Source organism: Bos indicus, chromosome 6, assembly GCF_029378745.1.
Source record: "Bos indicus isolate NIAB-ARS_2022 breed Sahiwal x Tharparkar chromosome 6, NIAB-ARS_B.indTharparkar_mat_pri_1.0, whole genome shotgun sequence".
In the NCBI taxonomy this organism is placed as follows: Eukaryota; Metazoa; Chordata; class Mammalia; order Artiodactyla; family Bovidae; genus Bos; species Bos indicus.
In genome coordinates this window covers 66,717,840-66,745,466 of record NC_091765.1, presented here as the reverse complement: position 1 = coordinate 66,745,466, position 27,627 = coordinate 66,717,840, and the positions used below count along the sequence as shown (strand labels likewise).

Genomic DNA, 27,627 nt, shown 5'->3' with positions numbered 1-27,627 from the left:
CAAAACTTGTCTTCTATTTGAATCTTCTAGCAACTTCCAGTGTTCTTGCCTGGAGAATCCCAGGGACGGTGGAGCCTGATGGGCTGCCGTCTATGGGGTCGCACAGAGTCGGACACGACTGAAGCGACTTAGCAGCACCAGCAATTTCCCAAGTCATGGAATAAAAGCCAATTTTCTCATCCAAATCCACAAATCACCATGTGACTTGGCTACTAGAGGTACCTCTGTCCTCATTTCCTGCTACTCTGCTTCTTAGCTCTCTGTTCCAGCCACGTTGGCCTTTGGTTGGCTGCCATTTATGCTCCTACATCCTCAGGCAATTGTCACCTGCTGTTCCTCCCTCCTGGCATGCTGTTGCTTAGATTGCTACCTGGCTAGCTTTGCATCATTTTCTTCACCATAATTATCTGCCATTATATCATGCATTTATTTACACATTTGTCAGTAATCTCAGTTGAAATGTAAGCTCCAGGAGAACAGCTGCTTTTTTGTTGCTATTGGTAATTACTGTATATCCTCCTTGCTTTTTCAGAACAGAACCTTAGATAGTCCTAAGGAGGGGCTGGGTAATTAATGAGAAACTCTCTGAGTTCTGAGTTCAGTGGCTAAGGATACCTGAGTGGCTAGAATCTCTAGAGTAGTAGTTCTCAGACATTACTGTGTATCCAAATCCATTGGGAAACTTGCTAAAATTTATAAGTTTGAGCTCATTTTGGTTTAGACTAAGACTTTTCGAATCTGCATCTCACACACATATTTCAAGGGTCCTAGTTAGCTCTTGTGTACCTGGCTTTAGTGGAAGTCTTGGCAGATAGATAATCCACAGAAGCTATTTTATTTCCAGGTGACCAGGAATTAATTACAAATATGCATGGTTCAGTGGGCTTCCCAGGTGGCACCAGGGGTAAAGAACCCATCTGCCAATGCAGGAGATGTAAGAGATATGGGTTAATCCCAGGGTTGGGAAGATCCCCCGGAGGAGGGCATGGAAACCCACTCCAGTATTCTTACCTGAGAATCCCATGGACAGAGGAGCCTGGTAGGCTACAGTCCAAGGGTCGCAAAGAGTTGAACATGACTGAAGTGACTTAGCATGCAGATATGCATGCAGCATACATGCATGGTTCAAGCCTGAGGGATATGTGATATGAAGGTTGGGGATTGATTTCCTAAATTGATGTTAGTGGGAATTTATTGAGCTTTGAGTGGAAAATGATGGAAACAAGAAAGTATAAACTATTTTATACATGGAAGCATTTTATACCTAGATAAAGTGTTCACTGATTGCTTAGGGAGCCCAATATTTGAGATGATTGCTTTTTACAATTAAATATAAAATTATTTATAACCAGCAAATTCAGGCAATTTCAAATGATGCAAATAAGGGCCGTTTTTTTAATTCATCTTCAGTGAACCCCCTTTAGATATTCACTAAAAATGTCAAGGATAGTATTTTACTCTTCCGGTATAGAAGAGAGTGATTAAGTGATTTTGGCCAGAGTAATAATTGTTTCTCACACAGCTGTAAAGGAGATATTTAGAGTGTGTAATATCCATATGTGTGTGAACATCTTGGGATTTGTGGATATGACATCTAAGTGGATAAGTCCTTGTTACTGCATCTCATCAGATAGAATGTTCTTCCTGCATTAGCCAAGGCTGCCTAAGGCAATCAACCCACCACTTCTCCACTTTATTCCTCCCAATCAGAGAGGACAATGGAAGAAAGGCAGTGAGGAGTTATCAATCAGCTTGGATTCTAAATAAGGACTTCAGGAGAAGGAAATTGCTAGGAAAAGATTTGTTAGGGCCACTTAAAGTATCAACACAGGTCCACACTATCCACTGATACCATACATTATTGTTACCACTAAGGTCCTCATTAGAATAAAGGTCCTTCATTAAAATATTTTATATATATATATATATAAATTCTACAAAGTACCAAGTAGTGCTCATATTGGGAAAGGGTTAATTTTTGTTTTTGTAATCATTGGAATATAACAGGAAAAAAGTTACCAATTACACATGAATTCTAAGGTCATGCCTGTTTGGTTTTAAAATAAATTTATTAGTTCGCTTATTATTTTAAAAGTCATTTAAATGCCTATTTTGTGCAGGTTCAGTGACAAGCACTGGAATATCAAAGATAGAAGACATAGTATCTGCATCAAGGCCTACTTTTTTTTTCTTTATGCATTTATTATTACCTGGCATTGTGTGTGTTTTTAAGGAAATGGCAACCCACTCCAGTGTTCTTGCCTGGAGAATCTCAGGGACGGGGCATCCTGGTGGGCTGCCGTCTGTGGGGTTGCACAGAGTCGGACACGACTGAAGTGACTCAGCAGCAGTGGCTCTCGGAGAAGGCAATGGTACCCCACTCCAGTACTCTTGCCTGGAAAATCCCATGGATGGAGGAGTCTGGTGGGCTACAGTCCATGGGGTAGCTAAGAGTTGGACCTGACTGAGCGACTTCACTTTCACTTTTCACTTTCATGCACTGGAGAAGGAAATGGCAACCCACTCCAGTGTTCTTGCCTGGAGAATCCGAGGGACGGGGGAGCCTGGTGGGCTGCTGTCTACGGGGTCGCACAGAGTTGGACACGACTTAAGCAACTTAGCAGCAGCAACAGCAGCAGTGTTCATTGTTGATGGGTGATATAGTTGTGTGTGTGAGATTACCTATCTCCCTCATCCAAATGTAAGCTTCTGTTTTATTCATTGCTGACTATATCCCCAATGCACAGAGTATTCATATAGTAGAAAGTCATTACATAAAATATATGTTTTAAAACATATTTGTTTTTAAAAATAGCTAAGCATAAAGTGCAGTGGAAAGATAGGAGAGGAGAACCAACTCAGCCTGAGGAATGAGGAAAACCCTCAGCCAGGAGTTCACTAGGGAGCAAGACACGAAGAGATTCCGAAGAGTGAAAACAAGGCATTTAGGAAAAACTGTGAGCTGTTCTTCTGGAGCAAAGAGTGTGTTGGTGAAAAGAAGAGGAAAGAGAAGTATGGCAGAGAAGGAAAGCAGAAGGAGATCACTGTGGGTCTTGGACTCTATGTTGAGGTGTCTGGGTATTTTCTTTAGGCAAAGGGTCCGGATGGGGCTGCTGGCTGCCTGTAGGTTTGACCTGAGTCCTTTCCACCTTCCTCTGACTACACTGCCTGGACGGTCACTTGTTGCGTGTGACTGAGGAGGGCCTGACTGCATCTTCTAGGCTCTAGGGACAGACCTGTGACCTAGCCTGGGTATTTCGTTTTCTATCTTCCTGGTCAGAGGGATCGATTTCTGCATGAGAATGTGACTCAAGTTGGTCCCAAAAGACTTAATCCTGGAACTTTGTTTTTGGTTGGAACTATTTGGTATAAGAAAGTACTTTTGCATTGAGGTTGAAGATCTTTGATACTATAAACTTTGGGGGCACCATGAAAGAAGGATCTACTAAAATAAAAGTAACATAAAGGAAAGAAATATTAAGATAGGAAGAGATATGCTCTCTGATGACATTGTTTGAACATCTGGACTTAGCCACATGTAAAATTCAAACCTTTGCTGGACCTTCCAGTTGTGTGGGCCCCCAAAATCCTCTGACCTCTTTTTATTTTTTTTTTAGCCAGTTAGATTTTCTTAAGCCAGTAAGTTAGAGTTCTCTCTCATTCACAGAAGAATCCTAGCTGTTTGAGTATAGAAGAAATTAGAGGCTAGATGCCAGAAAGAAGGTGTGTGTGAGAGAGAGATTTTGAGATTTCTGGAGAAAATTAGACTGTTAAACTGCTGAAGGATCTGGTGATTAGGTATGTCAAGTCAAGACTAGAGAACAAAGTATGGACCACACCAGATTTGGGCAGGGGTCTGAGGGCTAAAGAAGTTAGTGAACTGTTAATACGAACTGTCAGAAATCAAAGGCCTTGTCTGGATTTCTCTAGAATCCAAGATGCTAAATTGGAATAGTTAAATTTTCATTGAAGGCTGAGGGCAAGGCAGTGATGTGGGGTGGGGCCCTGGCTCAAAGGCTAATATATGCATATAAAACTGGTCCAAGGAGAGCTGTTTACCTTTATGAAGCCTGTTTTCACATGCATTTTATATTCTGGAATTAATCACAGTACAGAGCTTATTTACATTTAGAAAGTGGTCTGAAAGTATAGATTAACTGTAGAGAATAGGAATGGGAGGATTAACTGTAGAGAATAGGAATGGGAGGAAAGAAGCCAGATTACAGTATCAACATCTGACTGTGAAGGGAAAAATTCTTTCTTGACTAGAGTTCCACCTACCCATTGGGCAAGACTCTGGCAGATTCCACTAGTGTCCTCCATGGCTTAGAATGATTCTGAATCAGTTTTTGATCAAAGACCACCCATGCAATCATTCCATCTTGGGTGGATTTATTTGCAAATGGGCATTGTGGCTAGCAATATAACCGTATTTGTTCCAAGTTAGTGTAAAAGTGGCTCTGAAGTAGTTTACTTACAACTTCTTTGTACTGAGAAATCTATCCTTCAAAACTCTAAATACCATCTCTTATTTCAAATGATGCCTGAGGGGTTTATGAATCTGCAGTCTTTATCACCTAACATGTTGAAACTCTCCTAATGTCTGGATTGAGCATCTGTACTCATATGAAAAGATCCTTAAGTTCAGTGGTAGAGATATAAATCAAGATAAAGCAAGTACTTCTGAAGCTTCAATACAGATACTCCTTGACAGTACTGCCCAGCCATAACTCTGACAGTAATGTGTGATAAATGATCAATGCCTGTCAATGCTCTAGGGTACCAAGGCCATTATTAGGGATCCCTTAAATAAAAATTGTCTGGGACTAAAATATATATTTAATTTGAATGCAACTGTTTATAAGCATCTAAAAGGAAAGGGGGTGAAGGCAATGGCACCCCACTCCAGTACTCTTGGCTGGAAAATCCCATGGGTGGAGGAGCCTGGTAGGCTTCAGTCCATGGGGTCGCTAGGAGTTGGACACAACTGAGTGACTTCACTTTCACTTTTCACTTTCATGCATTGGAGAAGGAAATGGCAACCCACTCCAGTGTTCTTGCCTGGAGAATCCCAGGGACGAGGGAGCCTGGTGGGCTGCCGTCTATGGGGTTGCACAGAGTCGGGCATGACTGAAGCGACTTAGCAGCAGCAGCAGTAGCAAAAGGAAAGGGGGAGATCATTCAACCATTATATTAAAGGAAAAATCTAATATTTTCTATTTTTTAAATTTAACCAGGGGGTAACATTTTAAAATACCATTCAGGTTGTATTATTAACATCACTGCTGGAGATGATGCACTGAACAGACTTGCTTTGTTACTGACACATTGTCTGCCTGTGCCCATTTTAGAAGAGGACAAGGAAGTTAGGAACTGGAAAACCCAAGTAGCCACAGGGATGCCTATAATTTCCTTGAGATAGTACTGGCCTATTATTATTCCACTTAAATCTGAAGAAGTTTATAAAATCTTATCCATAACACTCCTTTGAAGATTCTATTTTTCTGATGTTATATCGCTGTGATTCAGAAAGAATAGCAGAGGTTGATAGAAAGTACACTTGAAGAAATGTTAAAAATCAAACTGATAGAAACAGCAAGTAAGTCTGGAGTAGAAGCTAAAATGAACCATAGATAATGTCTTTTTCTTGCTTATTATAAACACATAAGAACTTTATAAAACATTATGATATAACACTCAGTACCCTGTGTGGTAACTAAGAACTCATCTTGACTGGAAAAGTCTTCTCTGGCAGTCAGTCATTCATTCAAAAAGTACTTACTTGGTATTTTCTCAATTCTAGTCACTGAGGAAAGAACAATAAACATAGTAGACTGGACCCTAGTGTCTATCCTGGGGAAGCTTGGAGTCTAATAAAGAGACAGAGGTTATAAAAATAATTATACAAATGAATTAATTATACTGCTGCTATTGCTAAGTCACTTTAGTCATGTCTGACTCTGTGTGACCCCAGAGATGTCAGCCCACGAGGCTCCCCCATCCCTGGGATTCTCCAGGCAAGAACACTGGAGTGGGTTGCCATTTCCTTCTCCAATGCATGAAAGTGAAAAGTGAAAGTGAAGTCACTCAGTTGTGTCCAACTCTTAGTGACCCCATGGACTGCAGCCCACCAGGCTCCTCCGTCCATGGGATTTTCCAGGCAAGAGTACTGGAGTGGGGTGCCATTGCCTTCTCCAATTAATTATACATATACTCAATATTGTGGTAAGTCTTAAGGTGGAAAAGTATAGAATGTCATGAAAACAAATCACAAGGGCACCAATATAAACTAATTCCTACCTGGATACTTCCCATCTCTTTATTTGGTTCAGACAGTAAAGAATCTGCCTACAATGTAGGAGAGCTGGGTTCGATCCTTGGGTTGGGAAGATCCCTTGGAGAAGGGCATGGCAACCCACTCCAGTATTCTTGCCTTGAAAATTCCATGGACAGGGGAGCCTGGCGGGTTACAGTCCATGGAGTCACAAAAGAGTCTGAGAAATTAATACTTTTCATCTCTTCATGTATTATGTTAAACTTTTCCTATGGCCCTTATTTTAAACTTTTAATTTTGAAATTATGTAGATTTCTGGAAAGTTGCAAAGATAGCACAGAGAGAGCCCATGTATTCTTCTCCCAGTTTCTCCCACTGAGCACATCTTACTGTTGTACAATATCAAAACCAAGAAACTGATATGAATATAAAGTATGTATAGTTCTATGTAATTTTACTACACATTAGTTCCATGTAACCACGACTGCAACCAAGATACAAAGTCTTCTACCACTGTGAAGGTTTCCCTCCTGCTCCCGATTTATAATCAATCGCATCCACTGACCCCTCCCCACCACTGTCACTAAGTTCTGGAAACCACTAATCTGTTCTTCATCTCTATAATGTTGTCATTTCAGAAGCATTATATAAATACAATCATACATATATAATCTTTTGAGATTGGCTTTTTTCACTTGGCATAATGCCCTTGAGATCTAGCCAAGTTGTTGCCTGTATCAATGATTCTTACTTTTTATTGGGCTATTACTTTACAGTGTGAATGTATAATAGTTTGTTTAACCATTCACCTGTATGCATGCTAAGTTGTTCAGTGTCCAACTCTTTGTGACCCTATGGACTGTAGCCCACCAGGCACCTGTGTCCTTGGAATTCTCTAGGCAAGAATACCGGAGTGGGTTGCCATGCCCTCCTCCAGGGGATCTTCCTGACCCAGGGATCGAACACACATCTCTTGCGTCTCCTGCATTGGCAGGTGGGTTCTTTACCACACTACTTAGCTTTTATAGGATATTTTGGCTATTTCCAATGAACTTCTAAATATATTAATTATAGTTATTATTATTAATTATAACCATTATTTTTAACCCAACATCTGAGATTTTTGCAGGATGTTTTATTGACTAAGTTTCTTTCTCTTGACTATGGGCATTTTTTTTTCCTATTTCTTCTCATGTCCAGAAATCTTTTATTATTAAACTAGACATGTTGGTGATATACCGTAGAGACTGGATTTTGTTATCTTCCCTGACAAATCCTGAGTTTTGTTTTGAAATTAAGTTAAATTACTAACAGATCCCCTAGAATGTGTAGACTTGGTTTTATATGTTGTTAGGCTGAGTCTATTTTAGTTTTTCCCTTAACTCAAAGGGAATTTCTTATTCTAGTGACTTAGTCTTCTAATGTGTGATCTTTTTAGGGGTTTTAATGGAAAACTTAATGTATTTACCAACCTGCCCTAAATGGCTGGATTCAGACTCCAACCTGACTTCCATACGGCAGATAACAGCTGAAATCTCTGTTCATCTGTCCCCATCTCCTAGCCTTTCAGCTGCTTTTTTTCCTCTCTGGCATTCTTGGCATTTTACCTATATTTGTAATTCAAGGATTAACCAAGGACTCATGGGAAGTTTATACTTAGATTTTGAGTTTCTCTTGTGGCTTCACTTCCTCCTAAAATTTCTAGGAACTCTGGAAGCATCAAACTCCATGCTCTGATTTATCAGATCAACAAAACTGCACGTTTTTTTGCTGATATTTCCCTGCTCTGCATCTTCCAGACTGGGGAGTAGCCCTCAGGGAGGAAGCTGTATAAACACTATTTACACAGTGAGATTCCCTTCATTGGGGTTTGACTCTCTGCTAGTTTTTGCTTGTTTTCAGTTACTCTCTCATGTCTTCAAGCAGATTAAAAAAAAGTTATTTTTTCTCAGGATTTATGATTTTTAATCTGTCAAAGAGTCAATTTGATTTAAACAACTCTGCCATGTCTTACTTAACATGATCTGTTTTTGAATTTTGGCGTAAATGTGTTTACTTATGTTTCTATGAAAAGCATCTATGGCATTCCAAGTCTAGCTTTCCATAGGTAAAAATACATCTTTATTTTCTTTACATGTTTTGTCTTCTGACAACTGAGGGATTTTTCTGTTATTTCTCTTGGAAGTTAAATTTAAAAAGTCAATTTAAAAATCAAATAAACATTTGTTTATTTGAGATTCAATGAAACCTTACTTTGTCTAAGCCCTGTGTTGCTCAAAACACCTGCTTATGAGATAAAGATCAGTTAGATGGAAACATTTTACTTATTTCTTATGTAGTCAGTAAATCCACTTTAGAGCAATATATGTTATACCTCTAGATATGATATGGCATATGAGCCTTTCTGCCAGCCTTTATTTGTCCGTTTGTTGTTTAGTCGCTATGTTGTGTCAGACTCTTTTGAGACCATATGGACTGTAGCCTGCCAGGCTCCTCTGTCCATGGGATTTCTCAGCCAAGAATACTGTAATGGGTTGCCATGTCCATCTCCAAGGCATTTTCCCAACCCAGGGACTGAATCCATATCTCCTACATGGCAGCTGGATTTTTTACCCCTGAGCCACCTGGGAAACCTTAGCACCTTAGAAAATTCTTTGATATCCTGGGATAGAATCAAGGCAGAGTGTGGTTAAAGTTCGTTTTATAATATTTTTCTTTTATCTGAATAATTTGACTTAAGGTTGCTTGACTTATCCATCTAGTTACTCTCTCTAGAGAATGTTGCTTTTCTAGCCAATTGAAAGACCTTGTTTTCTTCTTTTTATTACTCCAAATGCTATGTACCTTTGACTGTTCATCCTGTTCATATCGTCTGAACATTCCTACCAAGGAATCTCTACCATTTTGTCTATGTAGGGTTTTTACTCATGATAAATCAGTTCACACACATTTCAAGCTCTGCAGAGGACCAACCAGTAGATTAGAAGTAACTGAGTTGGGAATGGGAGTAGAAAAGAGGTGGCTTTGAAAACCACTGCTAAGATACTTCTAAAGCTGGTCTGGCTACAATCAGATAATAGGAAGCTTTTCCTTTCAGATATATCCAAGATAAATGCTCTCCTGTCTTATTTTATACTTCAATCATAGTTTTCTTTCCAGCCAGATCAGAAGATTCTTGAGGGCAAGGATCATGACAACCCCTTTCCTTGTAGGACTGAACATAGTGCTTTACACAGGAGTAAGAAGGCAATGGCACCCCACTCCAGTACTCTTGCCTGGAAAATCCCATGGATGGAGGAGCCTCGTAGGCTGCAGTCCATGGGGTTGATGAGGGTCGGACATGACTGAGCGACTTCACTTTCACTTTTCACTTTCATGCATTGGAGAAGGAAATGGCAATCCACTCCAGTGTTCTTGCCAGGAGAATCCCAGGGACGGGGGAGCCTGGTGGGCTGCCGTCTATGGGGTCGCACAGAGTTGGACACGACTGAAGTGACTCAGCAGCAGCAACATTTTATTTGAGTGTGTTGCTTTGAATTTTGACCATTTGGCTGAATCTGTAGGTTTTCTTAATTTATGATTTTCTAGTTACTTGACATTGTCAAATTTTGATATCCTACTAAAAAGCACGAAGATGCACCTTGAAGATTAGTAATTTGACTTCTGCCTGATTCTTCAGCCATAGCACATATTACTTTATTTCTCCCTCACTTACTATGCTCTTGCTACATTGGTCTTCTTTCAGTACTTTTACATATCATGCAATTCTTTGCCTAGAATGGACATGGCACATGCCACTTTCATCACCCAGCTGACAGATCCAATGGTAATTCCTCAGAGAGGTTTTCCGGATCACCTGATCAATATTTCCTGTTCCCTTGAACATTCCCCTGTTCAAGACAATGCTCCCCTGACATTCCCTTGCCCATTACTCTGTTTTACTTTCTTTGTGAAAGTGAGTCACTCGGTTGTGTCTGACTCTTGGTGACCCAATGGACTATACAGTCCATGGAATTCTCCAGGCCAGAATACTAGAGTGGGTAGACTTTCCCTTCTCCGGGGGATCTTCCCAACCCAGGGATCAAACCCAGGTCTCCTGCATTGCAGGCAGATTCTTTACCAGCTGGGCCACAAGGAAAGCCCACTTTCTTTGTAGCACTTCCTTTTACCTGAAATTATTCTCTCAATAGCTGGTTGTTTGCTTCCTGGCTGTCTTCCCATGTTAGCGTCTAAACTCCAGGAGGGCAAGGAAAAAACTCCTTTCATTAACAGCAGTATCCTCAATGCTTAGAACTGTGAATGAATATTGAGTTGTCACCCTGTGTGTCATCTTCAAAACAATTTGTCATGGATCCAGTATTTCAATGCACATATTGTCAAATGGTTTTAGTGATAAATGGCATGAAAGTAGGGACTAGGGACTAGGGATTTTTCAAAGGAATAAACAAAGCATTATTTTCAATTTAATTACACACAGAGAGCACAGGTCATAGGATCTACCAGTGAAAAGCAAAGGACAAATATTGACAGTGTCTTGAATATAATAATTGTTGCTGTTCAGTTGCTCATTAGTATCAGACTATTTGCAGCCCCATGGACTGCAGCATGCCAGACTTCCCTGTCATTTGCTATCTCCTAGAGTTTGCTCAAACTCTTGTCCATTGAGTTGGTGATGCTATCCAACCATCTCATCCTCTCTCCCTGCCTTCTCCTCCTGCCCTTGATCTTTCTCAGCCTTAAGACCTTTCCCAATGAGTCAGCCCTTTGGATCAGGTGGCCAAAATATTGGAGCTTTAATACTTATTGAGTATTTACTGTGTACTAGATTAGACATTAAAAATACTAGAATATAAACTATCAAATACTAGACTTTGAAAAAAAATACCAAAACTCATTTAGTCCTTATGGTAACTGAGAGATAGGTATACTATAGTCATCATTTTCTGGTTGATAACATTAGGAACAGGAGTTAGATAAGGAGTAACATAGGTTGATTTGCCTGGAGTTCTAAAGCCAGTAACTGGACTTCCCTGGTGGCTCAGATGGTAAGAGCATCTGGCTACAGTGCGGGAGACCCAGGTTCAATCCCTGGGTCAGGAAGATCCCCCTGGAGAAGGAAATGGCACCCCACTCCAGTACTCTTGCCTGGAAAATCCCATGGACAGAGCAGCCTGGTGGGCTATCGTCCATGGGGTTGCAGAGAGTCAGACACGACTGGGCAACTCCGCTTTCACTTTCTGAAGCCAGTAAGTGGCAGAGCTGGGAATTAACCCCACGCAGTTTGATTCCATTCTGTGGTGGTAACCGCTGTGCTGTAGTGCCTCATTGCCACTTAGGAGTAAGAGTTTGTTCTCACTTCTTTAGTTCTCTCATTTATTTATAAAGTAGATCTGGAATTGTTTTGCATATAGTCTCACAACTATATAGTTTAGAATAAGGAATCATGGACTTGCAGTTGAGTTGCAGGCCCATGTATGTTATTCATCTATGTAAAATTCCACCTAACATCTCCGATTCTCAGTTTCCAGTTATGCAACATGAAGGGTACTTTGAGCCTTATTAAAGATAAGCTAGTATTTTATGATATTTTATTTTCTTGTGGGAGCTCTGAGTACCATACTGCTGCTAAATTGCAGAAGAAGATTGTTAGGCATATTTAATAGATTGTGCTGTGCTTAGTCACTCAGTCGCGTCTAGCTTTTTGCGACTCCGTGGACTGTAGCCTGCCAGGCTCCTCTGTCCATGGGGACTCTCCAGGTAAGAATACTTGTGTGGGTTGCCATGCCCTCCTCCAGGGGATCTTCCCAACCCAGGGATTGAGCCCAGGTCTCCAGCATTGCAGGAGGATTCTTTACCATCTGAGCCATCAGGGGGGCCCATGAATACTGGAGTGGGTAGCTTATCCGTTATCCCTACCCAGGAATCAAACCAGGGTCTCCTGCATGGAAGGTGTGTTCTTTACCAGCTGAGCTACCAGGGAAGCCCTATTTCATAGATTACCTGGACTTTATTCATCTCCAGTTTGTTCTTCTCATTAGCGCTCTGGTCTTGTTTGCCAGCTCCTTTCTTCTGAGGGCCCTTTCCAAAAAAGATGTAATTTACAAAGGCATATTCCAGCAGAGCCAGGAACACAAACACGAAGCAACCCATCAGGTAAATGTCAATCGCTTTGACATAAGGAATCTTTGGCAGGGTCTCCCTGAGGTGAGTGCTGATGGTGGTCATTGTCAGCACTGTGGTGATTCCTATGAAACAGAAAAACACAGCTCAGCTGAATGCACTGTGAAGATTCCTGTTGAAGACAGATGACAGATGCCATTCTCTTGTTAGTATCCCAGAATGACGGCAGTAATACAATAAACCACGGGGTGAAAAGAGCAGATGGTTTAAAAGACAAAGCTGCAGACTCCGTACATAGTTCGTGAGTGAATCATAAAATGGGATGCTTTGTGAATGTTGGGTTGAAAACTGTATTTTAAAAAATAATGCACAAAGGAGAAAGAAAGGTAAATGGAAATATTAAAATCTCATTGATTCACCCACTGTTCACTGTCACATGTCCCTCATTCTGCTACATGCCACCTTCTTTCCTTCCTTCTCTCAGCATCTGTCATGTCCATCCTAAATCTGTTCTTGTAATACTAATCCCCATGACAGCCACTACCAAACTGAAAGTCAATGACCAGTTTCAGAACTATTTCATTGCATGAAACTAATATACCCAGGTCATAGGGTCAGTATTGATTTTTAAAAGTATAACGCAACATTCATAGTGAGTTGACATGGAAAGAAGAAACTAATAAAGTTCATGATTTGCATCAAGTATTTGATACATGTATTTTAAAATATAATAAAATCTTACTGACTTTTCCCCCTAAAATATTACCTCTAGTTCCTTGATTCCAGAGACTAGAGTGAGTTAGCTCCCTGGAGTCGGGAAAAGACTTCCTAAAAATTCAACTTGTTAAAGAAATTTAAGACTGTAGTCTTTTAGAAGGAAGATTTTTGCGTTGTCTACTTTGTTAAATGTATCATTCTTAACAGTATAATCTTTGTGTGTCTGTATAACATTTTGTGTTGATGATGGTGATAAAACAATGATTGGGGAAAATAAGAAGTGATATGCCTACTGAATCCTAAACTATGCTGTAATATTGATATTGCACACCTGTATAGGACTTCCCTGGTGGCTCGGACAGTAAAGAATCTGCAATGTGGGAGACCCAAGTTTGAACTCTAGGATGGGAAGATCCCTTGCAGAAGGGAATGGCTACCCACTTCAGTAGTCTTGCCTGGACAGAGGAGCCTGGTGGGCTACAGTCCATGGGGTCACAATGAGTTGGACATGATTGAGTGACTAATATACACACACTGTGATTTTCCAGTTGTGGACACATCTCTGAATTCTATGCAGTCGTAACAGCCTGCTGAGTGGGATAGGGCAGGTATATTGTTCCCATTTTATAGCTAAGTAAACAGAGACTCTGAGATTAGCTATTTTACTGTAGATCACTGAGCTAGGGGCAAAAAGGCAAGGAGGTACGAAGCAAAGGCATTTAAAATAAAAGCAAAACCTAAAACTCGATGGAGTTCCTCAAAAATAAAGACAAGAGATGTAAAATGGATACTAAAGACAAAGGGAGAACTGGCAAAGGGAACAGAAGTTCGAAAATGATAAGGGAATAAAATAGTTTCAACTTCATTTGCGAGTGAGATTATTCTATTTGGATTCCCTGATTTGACCGCCCAGCTTTAGGAGAATAGAGGTAGTCAGAACTACTGTACAAAAAGTTTAAATCGTTGACATCAGTAATGGATTTAAATGTCTGGACTGATATGAAATGCCCTCGTGAGTGGTCCTATTAGTTTTTTGAATAAAATTTTAAATTTCTCATAATTCTACCTAACCTCTGATACAGAAACAAACAATTCATTTAAAATACATCAGTTCCACTTCTGCTTCTAGTCCTTGGCTTAACTTTTTTAAGCAAGGGGGAGGGGTTGGTAAATACATTTATTTTCTACTTAATTAGGTTTTAAACTACCTTAGGTTTTACATTTCAAAAGATAGTTTTATTCATTATATGCTGACATCTCTAATCAAAATATTGTTAGCTTTGAGGAGAGATGTGTAAAAAAGAACTGCAATTCATGACCTTGATGGTTCATATTCCCTGCTGTGGACATTGTCCAATGTTTTTCTTTAACCATGGCATATATATGTATTCATATTCACATTCAAATAATATGTGCACATACATTTGTATGATATGATAAAGTATTTGTCTAGTTTCCTTAGTCTTGGAATGTTCAATGGTTGATGAGGGGCTGCTAGCATTTGACTTTGTGAGCCTTAGATACTCAACCAATAGAAATGAGCTGTGGACATGATGACTAGTCTAGGGGTGAAAGGTTATGCTGATTATTTAATCCAGTTCTGTAGTCTCAGAAGACCTAGGTATGTTAGCTTAGTCACAAATGATGCTCTTTTGCATGAACATATGCATGTGTGTGTGGGTGTGTGCGTGTGTGTGTGTGCGCGTGCATGAATAATCCCAGAAGATGATAAATGAAATGGCTCTGGGTCAAATAATAAGGCTGACCCACACATACCCAGATTCATCAGACAGATCGTACATATTCTAACTTTCCAAGGAATCCTTTAAAATTAAACACAGCCCTTCAGCTTGGAGCAATTATTCAGTCACGGCAAGATTAATTCTGAATTTTGTTCTTCAGGAAAGAAACCATTTTTATTCTGTCCTGATTATAGATCATTAATACAGCTGATGAATATCTGTGCCTTTCTCAAGTGCAAGAAGCTCCATTTAAGGGAAATTCAGATAGATACAATTTAACTACATTTAATATTCAAAAGATAGTATTGACATAGCTTGTGAATAGTTACAAGATTTAGCTTTCTTCAGGTCCATTTGAGAATAATGTAATAATGTTCTCTACCAAAGAAAGCAGGAACCAAGGAAGAAATCACAAAGTTAGTAAAAATTAGTGTAATGAGAATTTTAAAATATGTTCTAAGAAGCACTTATATAGGGTTGAATGTACTCCAAGATTATTATTTATTTTAATTTTGGTAAAGTGATAAAAAGATGTTATGTTGTAAAACGTGCACTCTGTTAAGTGCTTACATGTAGATGTTTTATTACCAAGCACCCTTAGGGCACTCTCATCCTTTGGCTTTCTATGGGAGAAGCCCTAGCCTGTAATGCTTCTCATTGGTTGTTATTTGAGGTGAAATCCCACCAGCCCTCTGGGGTGCTGGAATGCATTACCTAGTGCAACTCTGGCTGCAGATGCGTCATAATTGATCCAAAACGACACCCACGACAGAATTGTAATCAGTGTGGAAGGCATGTAGGTTTGCAAAATGAAGTAACCGATGTTTCTTTTTAGACGAAAACTTAGTGACAGTCGTGGGTATGCCCCTGAATGGAAAAAAATAAAAGAAAAAAATCAGATGGTCATTTGGTTGGCTCCATCTTCCTTCTCAGCACCCCTAGTACATTTTGGGGGAAACTTCTCACCTGTTGTGAATTCCACCTTTTTGGACACCATCTTGTAATCAACAATTGAAAACTGAGGGAGCTCAATTTTATTCACTCCTGTTACTGCGCCCTCTCCTCCATTCCAGTAAAACTCAATGTCATCAGTGGTGTAGCCATCTGAAACGAAGAAACAGCATAGTTAGATAGAGTTCAGTTGGCCTAGAAATTCCTTTTGAAGACAGTCGGGGATCTGAGAAAAAATTCCCAGTGATTGATGATAAGATGATGTTTTAAATCAGGATGACAAAAGAGATTTGTTGAGTGCTATTTCTGATAGGCTGGTTGTGGTTGCATTGAGCAGATGGACACCGCTGGCCTCGGTGAACATAAGCTCTGTGATCATTCAGTGATATCCTCTATCACTGCTGCGTATTTACTCTCCTTGTGTCTACCAGTGTAGATTGGAGGATGCCGGGATTCTACGTGTCTTGGTGTAGAAGACGCTTAAGAGTGCCTTAGACTGCAAGGGGATCAAACCAGTCAATCCTAAAGGAAATCAACCCTGAATATTTATTGGAAGAACTGATGCTGAAGCTGAAGCGCCAACACTTTGGTCACCTGATGCAAAGATCCAACATAATGGAAAAGACTCTGATGCTGGGAAAGATTGAAGGCAAAAGGAGGAGAGAGCAGAGGATGAGATGGTGAGATAGCATCACTGACTCAAGGGACATGAATTTGAGTACACTCCAGGAGACAGTGAAGGACAGAAGAGCCTGGTGTGCTGCAGTCCCTGGGGTCGCAAAGAGTTGGACACGACTTAGTGACTGAACAACATTTAATCACAACAAGTATAATAATAGAGCACATATTTGTTAAGAGAGAAAGAAAGAATATTCTTGTTAGAAATATATTCTTGTTAGAAATTCTTGTTAGAAAGAATAAAGGGATGAAGTATAATGAAAGAACAAATTGGTACAGATCTGTTAAATGATCAAGACATTCAAGGTAGCAGTCTCTTTTTTAAAAAAAAATAAACTTAGGCAAGCTTCTATTTATATCTTTTGATTATAGCTAATATATATGTATATATATATGTGAAAATTGTAGGAGCCATGTGATTTTTTGATGATATTTTTATATCTTAATACTTATGAGAGTGAGCTTTAAGTAATTTAGGAGAACATGAGGAGGATTATAGATTGTGGCAGAAGGGTCTATCCTGAAATCTATTCTCCCTTTCATTTTTGCTTCCACTTCCCAGTAGTCTATTTAAGATTATAGAATAGATCATATATTATCATATATTAGAATAGCTTGCATAAAAACAATGAACTGATATATCCAAAAGTCTAAAATTCACTTAAGACATAAAGAAGGCTATATTTGTATCTATCTTCTAGAGACAAAGAGAGTCTTTCTAAGTTTCTTTTCTTTTTTATTCAATCCTTTTGTTTTCAGCCTTTATTCTTATCTTCAAGCTCTGCACTGATATCCGCCTATCCCAAAGACCTGCTCTTCTCCCCTCTTCAGAGGAGAAGCCTCTGGTCATGGAGTGGAGGTGTGGGACTAGGGGTCTGGAGATTTAATTGATTAGACTCTCTGTTTTTCTGTTAATAGTCCCACCTACATCCCTCCTGCCAAAGCTATTTTATTAGGCAATTCCTGAGCTTTTTTTTTTGGTGGGGAGGGGTCTGTGTATAAATCTGTTTACCTGCTAAGTTTATTTTTTATTTATATTCACCTCAAATAAAAAAGCATCCAATTCTTTTCCATTTAGAAAGGAGAGCACCGGGGGACTAGAAGCTTGGGTACTTGGATAGGGGTTAGAACAGTGAGATTAAGGAAGAAAGCTGGGTGTGGGGATTTGGTGGGGCCTATTTAATGAAGGCTGCTACCACTTCTGTGACTATTTAGAGTAACTGCTGCTTTCACAGTCTTCTAATAAGATGTGTGTGTGTGTGCTAAGTCACTTTGCAACCCTATGGACCATAGTCTGCTAGGCTCCTCTGTCCATGGGATTCTCCAGGCAAGAATACTGGAGTGGGCTGCCATGCCCTCCTCCAGGGGATTTTCTGAACCCAGGGATCTAACCCACATTTCTTATGTCTCTTGCATTGGCAGGCAAGTTCTTTACCACTAGCACCACCTGGGAAGCTCTTAATAAGAGGTAACATGAACGTGTTAGTTGCTAAGTTGTGTCCGACTCTGCGATGCCATGGACTGTAGCCTGTCAGGCTCCTCTGTCCATGGAATTCTCTAGGCAAGAATACTGGAGAGGATTGCCATTCCCTTCTCTAAGGGATCTTCCTGACCCAGGGATCAAACCCAGATCTCCAGCATTGCAGTCAGATTCTTTACCATTTGAGCCATTCCCTTAATAAGATGTAGGAGAATTTTAAAAGTGGAGGGAGAGAGAGAGAGAGAGAGAGAGAGAGAGAGAGATGACTACCTCTTGTGCATCAGTAGGGGAATGACAGCTTGCCTGGAGCCCACCATGCTTTCCACCTAGAACACTGTTTCCATTTAGGGTGCTCTGGCTATTGGGTCCAAACCCCAAGGGATATGCAAGACAAACACAACAGTATTTGTAAGAAAACCCAGTCATCCCAGGGAAGCAAAACAACCAGAACATTCAAAATAGATGTCATCTCATGAGAAGAAGTGTTGGAGAAAGCAGACAAGAATATGAACTTCTCATTTCCCACCCTTATTCAAAATTTGGGAACACATAAGGATATATGATTAGCATGGAAAAAGTTCCTTACTTCCTTGTTCTGAAACCCATGCTGCTGCTGCTGCTGCTGCTAAGTCGCTTCAGTCATGTCTGACTCTGTGCGACCCCATAGACGGCAGCCCACCAGGCTCCTCTGTCCCTGGGATTCTCCAGGCAAGAATACTGGAGTGGGTTGCCATTTCCTTCTCCAATGCATGAAAGTGAAAAGTGAAAGTGAAGTCACTCAGTCGTGTCCTACTCTTAGCCCATGCTGCTGCTGCTAAGTCACTTCAGTCGTGTCCGACTCTGTGCGACCTCATGGACGGCAGCCCACAAGGCTCCCCCGCTCCGGGATTCTCCAGGCAAGAACACTGGAGTGGATTGCCATTTCCTTCTCCAATGCATGAAAGTGAAAAGTGAAGGTGAAGTGGCTCAGTCATGTCCGACTCTTAGTTGACCCCATGGACTGCAGCCTACCAGGTTAGGTTTTAATAAAAATGTGTGTTAGATGAATTGACGAGAAGATGCCACTGATGAGGCCAGATTAGTGGCTTGGATGACAGTTTGAACAAATTACAGAGAAGTGGAAAATATAAGGGCCAATATATGAATAGTGGGCATGAGTGAAAGAAGAAGAGGAGCTGTAACACACAAAACCAAAGACAAATTTCCCTGAATTTAATAACTAAACTATTTTGTCTATTGAGGGGCTCATTATATCAGACAACCCTGATATCATTCCTGAACTCTAAGGTAAAATAATAATTTTACAATCTTCCAGACACAAAATAGAGGGTGTTTTCACAGGAAAAGCTATTGGACTTCAGATATACAGCTTTAGAAAGGAAGGGATTATAGAATAACAATTCAGAACAGCTAGTGTAAAAGCAAAAGGGCAGCAACTCAGAGACTCAAGAGTCCCATTCTCTGCTGAAATACCACTTCCTTCCAGAGAAGATATATAAAGATCCGAGAACATTACCCAGGGACCTATTTGAGGAAACTATTCTACAGAGGACTCCAGTCAAACAAAGGAATCAGGATGGATAACTAGGATATCATCAGGGAAAGCACTTTGGAAACAGGGGGGCTGGGAAGAATTTTAAGACAACTTTGCTCAAATCTATGGAAACGCATTTGAAAATTTGAATAAAACATAATTTTGTTATAAGAAAAGCATTTGCTAAAGCTTGAATCAGGAGGCAGAAGATCAAAATACATGTAGATGTGTGGCTGAGTCCCTTTGCTGTCCATGGGAGCTATCACAGCCATACTCCAATATAAAATAAAATAATTTAATTAAACAAACAAACAAAAAGCTTGATATTACCCCTTACAAACAAGCACCAGATTCCAACAGTTAAGAACTGAGAATTCTGTTTCTACTTAAACAATTCCAAAGTATAAGCTAAGAATAAAAACTTTCAAATTATTTTCATAAACAGAACATATTAGTGAAACAAGATCCAGCAGGACATTAAATAACAATGTATAACATAATTAAATAAACAATGTTTACTCCAGGAGTGCAAATATTCAATATTAGAAAAATTTAGTAATATACTTCATTATATTAACAGATCTAAGGAGAAAAAAAGCATATGATTATATACCACAGGTGCTAAAAAGGCATTTGACAAAATTTAATAGCCAGTCTGTTTTTTTAACAAAACAAACACCACCAATAAATATGACTATATGGATATTTCCATAATGTGGTAAGATATAACTTTCTCAGTCTCAAAACCAGAATCATGTTTATTGTGGAAATAGTGGACTATTCCCATGAAAGTTAAGAACAAAATAAGAGTGTCCACTGTTAGTGCTATTATTTTTAACATTGTTATGGAAACACTAGCCATTAAGTAAGTGAATGAAAATTTTGAACTACAAAGTTCGAAAACTGCTGGTTACGTACACAGGGTTAAAACAGCAAAAGAGACACTGATGTATAGATCAGTCTTATGGACTCTGTGGGAGAGGGAGAGGGTGGGAAGATTTGGGAGAATGGCGTTGAAACATGTATAATATCATGTATGAAACGAGTCACCAGTCCAGGTTCAATGCATGATACTGGATGCTTGGGGCTGGTGCACTGGGACGACCCAGAGGGATGGTATGGGGAGGGAGGAGGAAGGAGGGTTTAGGATGGGGAACACATGTATACCTGTGGTGGATTCATTTCGATATTTGGCAAAACTAAAACAATATTGTAAAGTTTAAAAATAAAATAAAATTTAAAAAAAAAGAAAAAAAAAGAAAACTGCTGGTTAAAGTATTAAGATTAATTATACAATTGCATATCCAGTAAGCCCTAAAGAATTAACTGAATGACTATTACAAACAATAGAATTGGTATGATTATGGGGTACAAAATTACTACACAGAAATGAGTGGTTTTCTTATATAAAACAAAAATTTACAATGACTGTTTTTAAAATAGAGACAAGAAATATCTAGTAATAAACTTAGAAACAGGCAAGACTTACATAAAGCAATATTTGAAACACTTTTGAAAAGCACAAAAGAAGCCTTGAACAAATAAAAAGGCATACCATATTTCAAATAGGAAGACTCAACATCATAAGTTCGTTTATAATTTAATGTGATTGCCTAGTAATACCAATGGGCTTTTTTTGGAAGGGGAGGAACTAGACAAAAGTGATTCTAAAATTAAAATAAATAGATTAGACAATCTAAGACAACTGTAAAAATTAAGACTCTTGACTTTGTGCTACTAACCTTAGCTTGACAACCAGGCACGAACTTATGTGTGTGTGTTACTCATTGGATGAGTAGGCATTTATTGAGTGCAGACTATGTGCTGGGAATGGAAAGTTACCATGGTTACAGTAGTGAATGAAACTGACATGGCTCCTGCCCTCTTGGAGATTGCATATTTCATGTAAAATGTTACATATTTCACCACAAAATTCCTTTCTAAATCTTTCTGTGTGGATTGGTTTCCTTTAGTACATGTTCTAATATTTAGGAAAGCTAAAACTACAGTTGCCAAGGTAAAAGATTTAGGTACCCTTATTAAATGAATTTAAGTGATGTCAAAGGTGATATTTGAGCATTCATTTTGGTGCAGCTCGTACATTATAGAGCGGGCTCTGGAACCAGGAATCCTGGTTTTAACTTTCTGTGGTTCTGGAGTCAACATGATGGCAGGAGCTACCTGTTCACCAGCTTCCTGATTGCGGTGAAGTGCTCAGGCCCCATGGTAGGGCCAGTCTGCACTGTGGTGCTGGGAGTCATTTCTAGTTGCCCGGGCTAGCCTAGCCTACTACTTCTGTTTTTTAATTTTGTAAGCAGCACTTCCTTATTAAATCTCTTTCTGCTTGTTGCCAAATGGGCTTCTATAACAATTCTGCAACAAAAATCTAGATCTATATATTGTCTTTGTCTTCTAGGGAAGAATTATTTCCTCCAGATTTGGGATTACCAGAGCTTCCATTAAAACCTCTGACGTGGCCTCTGCTGGTCATTCATTCGCTGTTTCTGTGTCTCACATCCTGCTTTCTAAACTCTGTTCTGTACCTCTGGGGCTGGACTCTGTCTCTCTTGCTTCCTTTAGATGCCCCTAGGAAGAACAGGCTGAAGATTAGAAGGTAGAAGGGGAAGGAAAGGCCCTTGATTCTGTCTCCGACAAGGTGGCGGTTGCGTTGCTGGCAGTCGCTGCTGGGACAGTGGGGTGATTCCAGACTCTCGCAGCACCTCTTTTGGCAGCTCCACCAACAACCAGGACAGCATTTCTAATAGGATCCAACAGATGCAGGCTCATGGCGCTTGCCTCTGGCTTTTGCTCCCTTAACACCCTTTTCTCTTTTTTCTCTCTTGCTTTTCCAGCTCTTTCATCCAGTCTTTGTAATCAATTCTCTCTATTAAGTCCCCCTTTTTAAAAATTAATGAATTTATTTTGAAGCTAATTACTTTACAATATTGTAGTGGTTTTTGCCATACATTGACAAGAATCAGCCATGGTTGTACATGTGTCCCCCATCCTGCATGCACGCCACCTGCCTCCCCATCCCATCCCTCAGGGTTGTCCCAGTGCACCAGCTTTGAGTGTCCTGTTTCATGCATCAAACCTGCACTGGTTATCTATTTCACGTATGGTAATATACATGTTTCAATGCTACTCTCTCAAATCATCCCACCTGCACCTTCTCCTACAGAGTCCAAAAGTCTGTCCTTATATCTGTGTCTCTTTTGCTGTCTAGCATATAGGGTCGTCATTACCATCTTTCTAAATTCCATATATGTATTAATATACTGGATTGGTGTTTTTCTTTTTGACTTACTTCTCTGTATAATAGGCTCCAGTTCCATCCACCTCATTCCCTTTTTGAAAAACCTTGAGTGGTTTCTGCTTTCCCACTGAGTTTCTGTCAACACATGGTACATCTTATTGTGCAAATATTTTATCTGTTTACATAGTTTTGTGTTTATCTCTGCCTTTTGTCTCCTCCATCTCTCATTATATTATGTACTTTTTGAGAGCAAAGACCTTCTTTTATTCATTAAAGCAATTCTCGAATCCTAGAACACATTTTGCCCATAGTTATGTATCCAATATATGTATTTGTGAATAAATGAATTTATGAATGCTGTTTGCTGCTTAGGGGTCTGCATTTATTGTCTCAAACTGGTAACCTGATATATAATTTATTTGGTAGCATTTTTGAGTCAGATACACTTTTGATTACAGTGATTCTGCCTACAGGAGCATTACAGGTGGGTCTGGGCCCCAAGGAAATGGAAAAAGCTGCTTATTAATTTTAGGCTTATTGAGTAACTAGGTGATAAATTACAACCTCAGGCTGATCTTCAAGTTGTGGGATTCTATGGGAGAAATATGTAAGCAATATCTAGAGTTGAAGGACCAGAGATGGTTCAGTTTGGGATTGAGAGGGGAGGAGATAGCAGTGAGCTTAAAACTTCTCATTGCCCCCTCTTCTGCAGGGCAGCAGAACCCTTCAGTGCCAGGCCCAATAGCAGAGCAGGAGTACGGCTATCAGTCACTGTGAATTTTAATAGGATTTAATGATTTATACAGTCAGTGGTCTGGGTCTGTATTCCCAAGCTCACTTGACTTTGTTTAACTAAAACCTCGTAGGCTGAGTGTTCAAGGCACTGAGATAATTACAGATGATTTGGGGGGAAAAAAATAATGCTCACTCCATTTTAGGTAGAAGTGTGAGTTCTCATGGGAACAATAATGGCAGCCGGATCCAAAGGAAAGAAGAGAGGCCTAGAAATAAACTATTATTCAAAGATTACACGAGGACATTTTGCCACAGAGAGCGAACATCAATTTACTCACACCCAAACAACCTATTTACCAAAGGTTCCCTTTATGAACCAGTGACTTCACACAGTGTCTCAAAGCCTGAACACTTGGATACCAAGGATATTGTTTCCTAGCAACAATAACCACACAGAAGCTCTCAGAATTTCCTCTCAGCCCCTGGGGACTTCTTAGTGGTGCAGAAAGTACAGATAAAATTAAGTTGATGTCAGTGGATAAAGATGCATGGAGCTAGTACAAATGTACAAGGAACTGGATGTTAGTATTTCTCTTTACTTCTTGAAACACTCTATTTTGGATGCATTTTCTAACTAGGAAATAAAAATTACTCCCTGCTGTGCTTAATAGAGCTGGGAAGATGGTCTAAAATTGTACTGAACTGTGTTTTAGAGAATAGAGAGATTTCAGCTTCTAATCCACAAGTGGACATAAGTAAATGTATTTTCCTCTGTGGCGTGGCCACAGCCTTATCGCAAGTTTCACAGTGTGGGGCTTGATTGGTTTAAGCCAGTTGTTAAAACTCCATCCTCTTTGCTATGGTGATTGGCTCACGGTTAAGCAATAAGTCATGTCTAAAACAATTAGGTTATAGCAGTCTCCTGGCCACCTTTTTTGCTTGGAAATATGTGTGTGACCCAAGTTGGTCCTGTCCTAGAGAAAGCTAGGAATTGTGCTTAAAATTTGGAGGAGAGAAGTTCTCCCTTTCTCTTTTAGCTGTAGGTAAGTAAGAAATGCTCAGTGGAAAGTGGCCAGTCTAGCTATGAAAGCCGGTTTCTTCCCTTCTTGTTTATGCCAGTCATTATTAGCACCTAATTGAAATCACTCGTGATCAAGATTTTAGTTGACCTATTGAAATAGATTTAGTAGTCTGCCCCTCTCTACCTGCCCCTCATGCTACCTTCCACATGAGGGCCAAAATATTAGGAATTTATCAACATCTCTGGTCTAGGAGCTATGTAGATCCTTCCTATTACAAAGTTATTAGATATTTGTAATGGTGCATCTCTGAAGCAGATAAGAAATCTGTCTCTGTTCTTTTTTTTTTTTTTTTCCTGTCTCTGTTCTTAGCCGCTCACTCAGTCATGTCCAACTCTTTGCAACTCCATGGACCATAGCCTGCTAGGCTTCTCTGTCCATGGGCAAAATTACTTAAGTGGGTTGCCATGCCCTCCTCCAAGGGATCTTCCCAACCCAGGAATCGAACCCAGGTCTCTCATATTGCAGGCGGATTCTTTACCATCTAAACCACTAGAAAGCTGTTGCTGCTGCTGCTGCTGCTAAGTCGCTTCAGTCGTGTCCGACTCTGTGTGACCCCATAGACGGCAGCCCACCAGGCTCCCCTGGCCCTGGGATTCTTCAGGCAAGAACACTGGAGTGGGTTGCCATTTCCTTCTCCAATGCATGAAAGTGAAAAGTGAAAGTGAAGTCGCTCAGTCGAGTCTGACTCTTCACGACCCCATGGACTGCAGCCCACCAGGCTCCTCCGACCACGGGATTTTCCAGGCAAGAGTACTGGAGTGGGGTGCCATTGCCTTCTCCGACTAGAAAGCTAGTTGGATCTAATCCTTTAAGTGGCTCCAAGTCTATTGTAGCACTTACTCTAAAGGCTACTTGGGATTCCTTTCTCACTTATCTCTGTATCCTAAGAAGCAATAAAGCAACCAGGGAAGCCAGATTTTTAAAGCATTCTCACAAGTATTAAGAAACTGTAGGTACAAATCTAGGCAACAAGCCACTTTATAACTGACTCCTACCTGATGACTCACCATTTGAGTTGTCATCCTGTCCCTAGGAATGGCACTCTTACTATTTTCTTAGTCAACCCAACAGTTAATTAGATTTCTAGGTAATCATTAGAAAATATGTCTGTATAATAAGTAAAAATTCATCTTTTCTGAGAGCATTCACCATCTGATCTTTATCTACCCCTTGTGCCAATAGAAAACAAGCCAACTACATTTCTTATGTGACAGTACCTCTTATGTTTGAGCACACATCTGGTCATCCCTTTCATTGTTTCCTTCTTTAGGTTCTGGTCCTTCCCAGGATATACTCAACCTATGAAACCTCTCCTCTCAGTAGTTGCCAGGTTGCTGATATACTCCTTGAACCATGGGAACCCCAACTGAGGGGTGGCCATGTCTACCTCATCCCTTACCCCTCCTTTTGCATTATCTGGCAACTTTTCCTGTTGAACTGACTCACCCCCACGATTAAACCTGCCCTGGTCATTGATCCACTTCTGAGTGATTTAGAAATTCAGCAGCATCAGATTTGGAATTATGTCACATCCTTAGATTTGAAATCTTCAAGTCCAGGTTGCTGGTTTTGTAAGCATTCCTTGAGAGGTCCTATGCTATTTCCAGCCAGATCTAAGATGCTCAAGAAGCAGAGTCAGGATTCTCAGTCTTCTTCTCATGCTGGTCAAACCTGGCCAGTTCCTATGTTTGCCCAATGTGTAAATTTCAAGAATGACTTTCCAAAAGACCTGCTCCTTCATATCTGATTGTTTAATACGGCATAATCCATTAATGTTGTCTATATTTGGTCATCCACTTTTAAAGGCTTTTAGATCCCAAGTGCCTTTGCTTTTAGAGACAGCTTCCCACTTTATTTTCAATTATTAAAATGTATTCACATTTCATGTTAAACTTAATTTATGTGTCACTAATAAAAGTACTAATAAAAAAAGTGAAAGTGAAGTTGCTCAGTCGTGTCCGACTCTTTTCGACCCGTGGACTGTGGCCCACCAAGCTCCTCCGTCCATGGGATTCTCCAGGCAGGAATACTGGAGTGGGTTGTCATTTCCTTCTCCAAATTAAAAAAGTCACTAATAAAAAAAAAAAACCACTAGAACATTCAGGTAGGACCTAAATCAAATCTCTAACGATTATACAGTGGAAGTGAGATGTAGATTTAGGGGACTAGATCTGATAGACAGAGTGCCTGATGAACTATGGATGGAGGTAGGTGACATTGTACAGGAGACAGGGATCAAGACCATCCCCAAGAAAAATAAATGCAAAAAAGTAAAATGACTGTCTGAGGAGGCCTTACATATAGCTGTGAAAAGAAGAGAAGGCAAAAAGCAAAGGAAAAAAGGAAAGATATACCCCATTTGAATGCAGAGTTCCAAAGAATAGCAAGGAGAGATAAGAAAGGCTTCCTCAGTGATCAGTGCAAAGAAAAAGAGGAAAACAATAGAATGGGAAAGACTAGAGATATCTTCAAGAAAATTAGAGGTACCAAGGGAACATTTCATGCAAAGATGGGCACAATAAAGGACAGAAATGGTATGTACCTAACAGAAGCAGAAGATATTAAGAAGAGGTGGCAGGAATACACAGAAGAACTGTACAAAAAAGATCTTCATGAACCAGATAATCATGATTGTGTGATCACTCACTTAGAACCAGACATCCTGGAATGTGAAGTCAAGTGGGCCTTAGAAAGCATCACTACAAACAAAGCTAGTGGAGGTGATGGAATTCCAGTTGAGCTATTTCAAATCCTGAAAGATGATGCTGTGAAAGTGCTGCACTCAATATGCCAGCAAATTTGGAAAACTCAGCAGTGGCCACAGGACTGGAAAAGGTCAGTTTTCATTCCAATCCCAAAGAAAGGCAATGCTAAAGAATGTTCAAACCACCCCACAATTGCACTCATTTCACATGCTAGCAAAGTAATGCTCAAAATTCTCCAAGCTAGGCTTCAACAGTACATGAACCGAGAACTTCCAGATGTTCAAGTTGGATTTAGAAAAGGCAGAGGAACCATAGATCAAATTGCCAACATCTGTTGGATTATCAAAAAAGCA

The 27,627-nt window shown here is 40.0% G+C and overlaps 1 protein-coding gene across 1 annotated transcript in view; it reads right to left on the bottom strand.

Moving 5' to 3' along the window:
- GABRB1 (gamma-aminobutyric acid type A receptor subunit beta1) overlaps positions 1-27,627 on the bottom strand; it is a 465,239-nt gene that overhangs the window by 21,206 nt on the left and 416,406 nt on the right. Inside the window, exons 6-8 of the mRNA XM_070791385.1 lie at positions 15,820-15,957; positions 15,568-15,720; positions 12,275-12,519 (exon numbers count right to left, since the gene is read on the bottom strand). Of these exons, the coding sequence (XP_070647486.1) occupies positions 12,275-12,519; positions 15,568-15,720; positions 15,820-15,957 (536 nt within the window). The remainder of the gene's footprint in view (positions 1-12,274; positions 12,520-15,567; positions 15,721-15,819; positions 15,958-27,627) is intronic.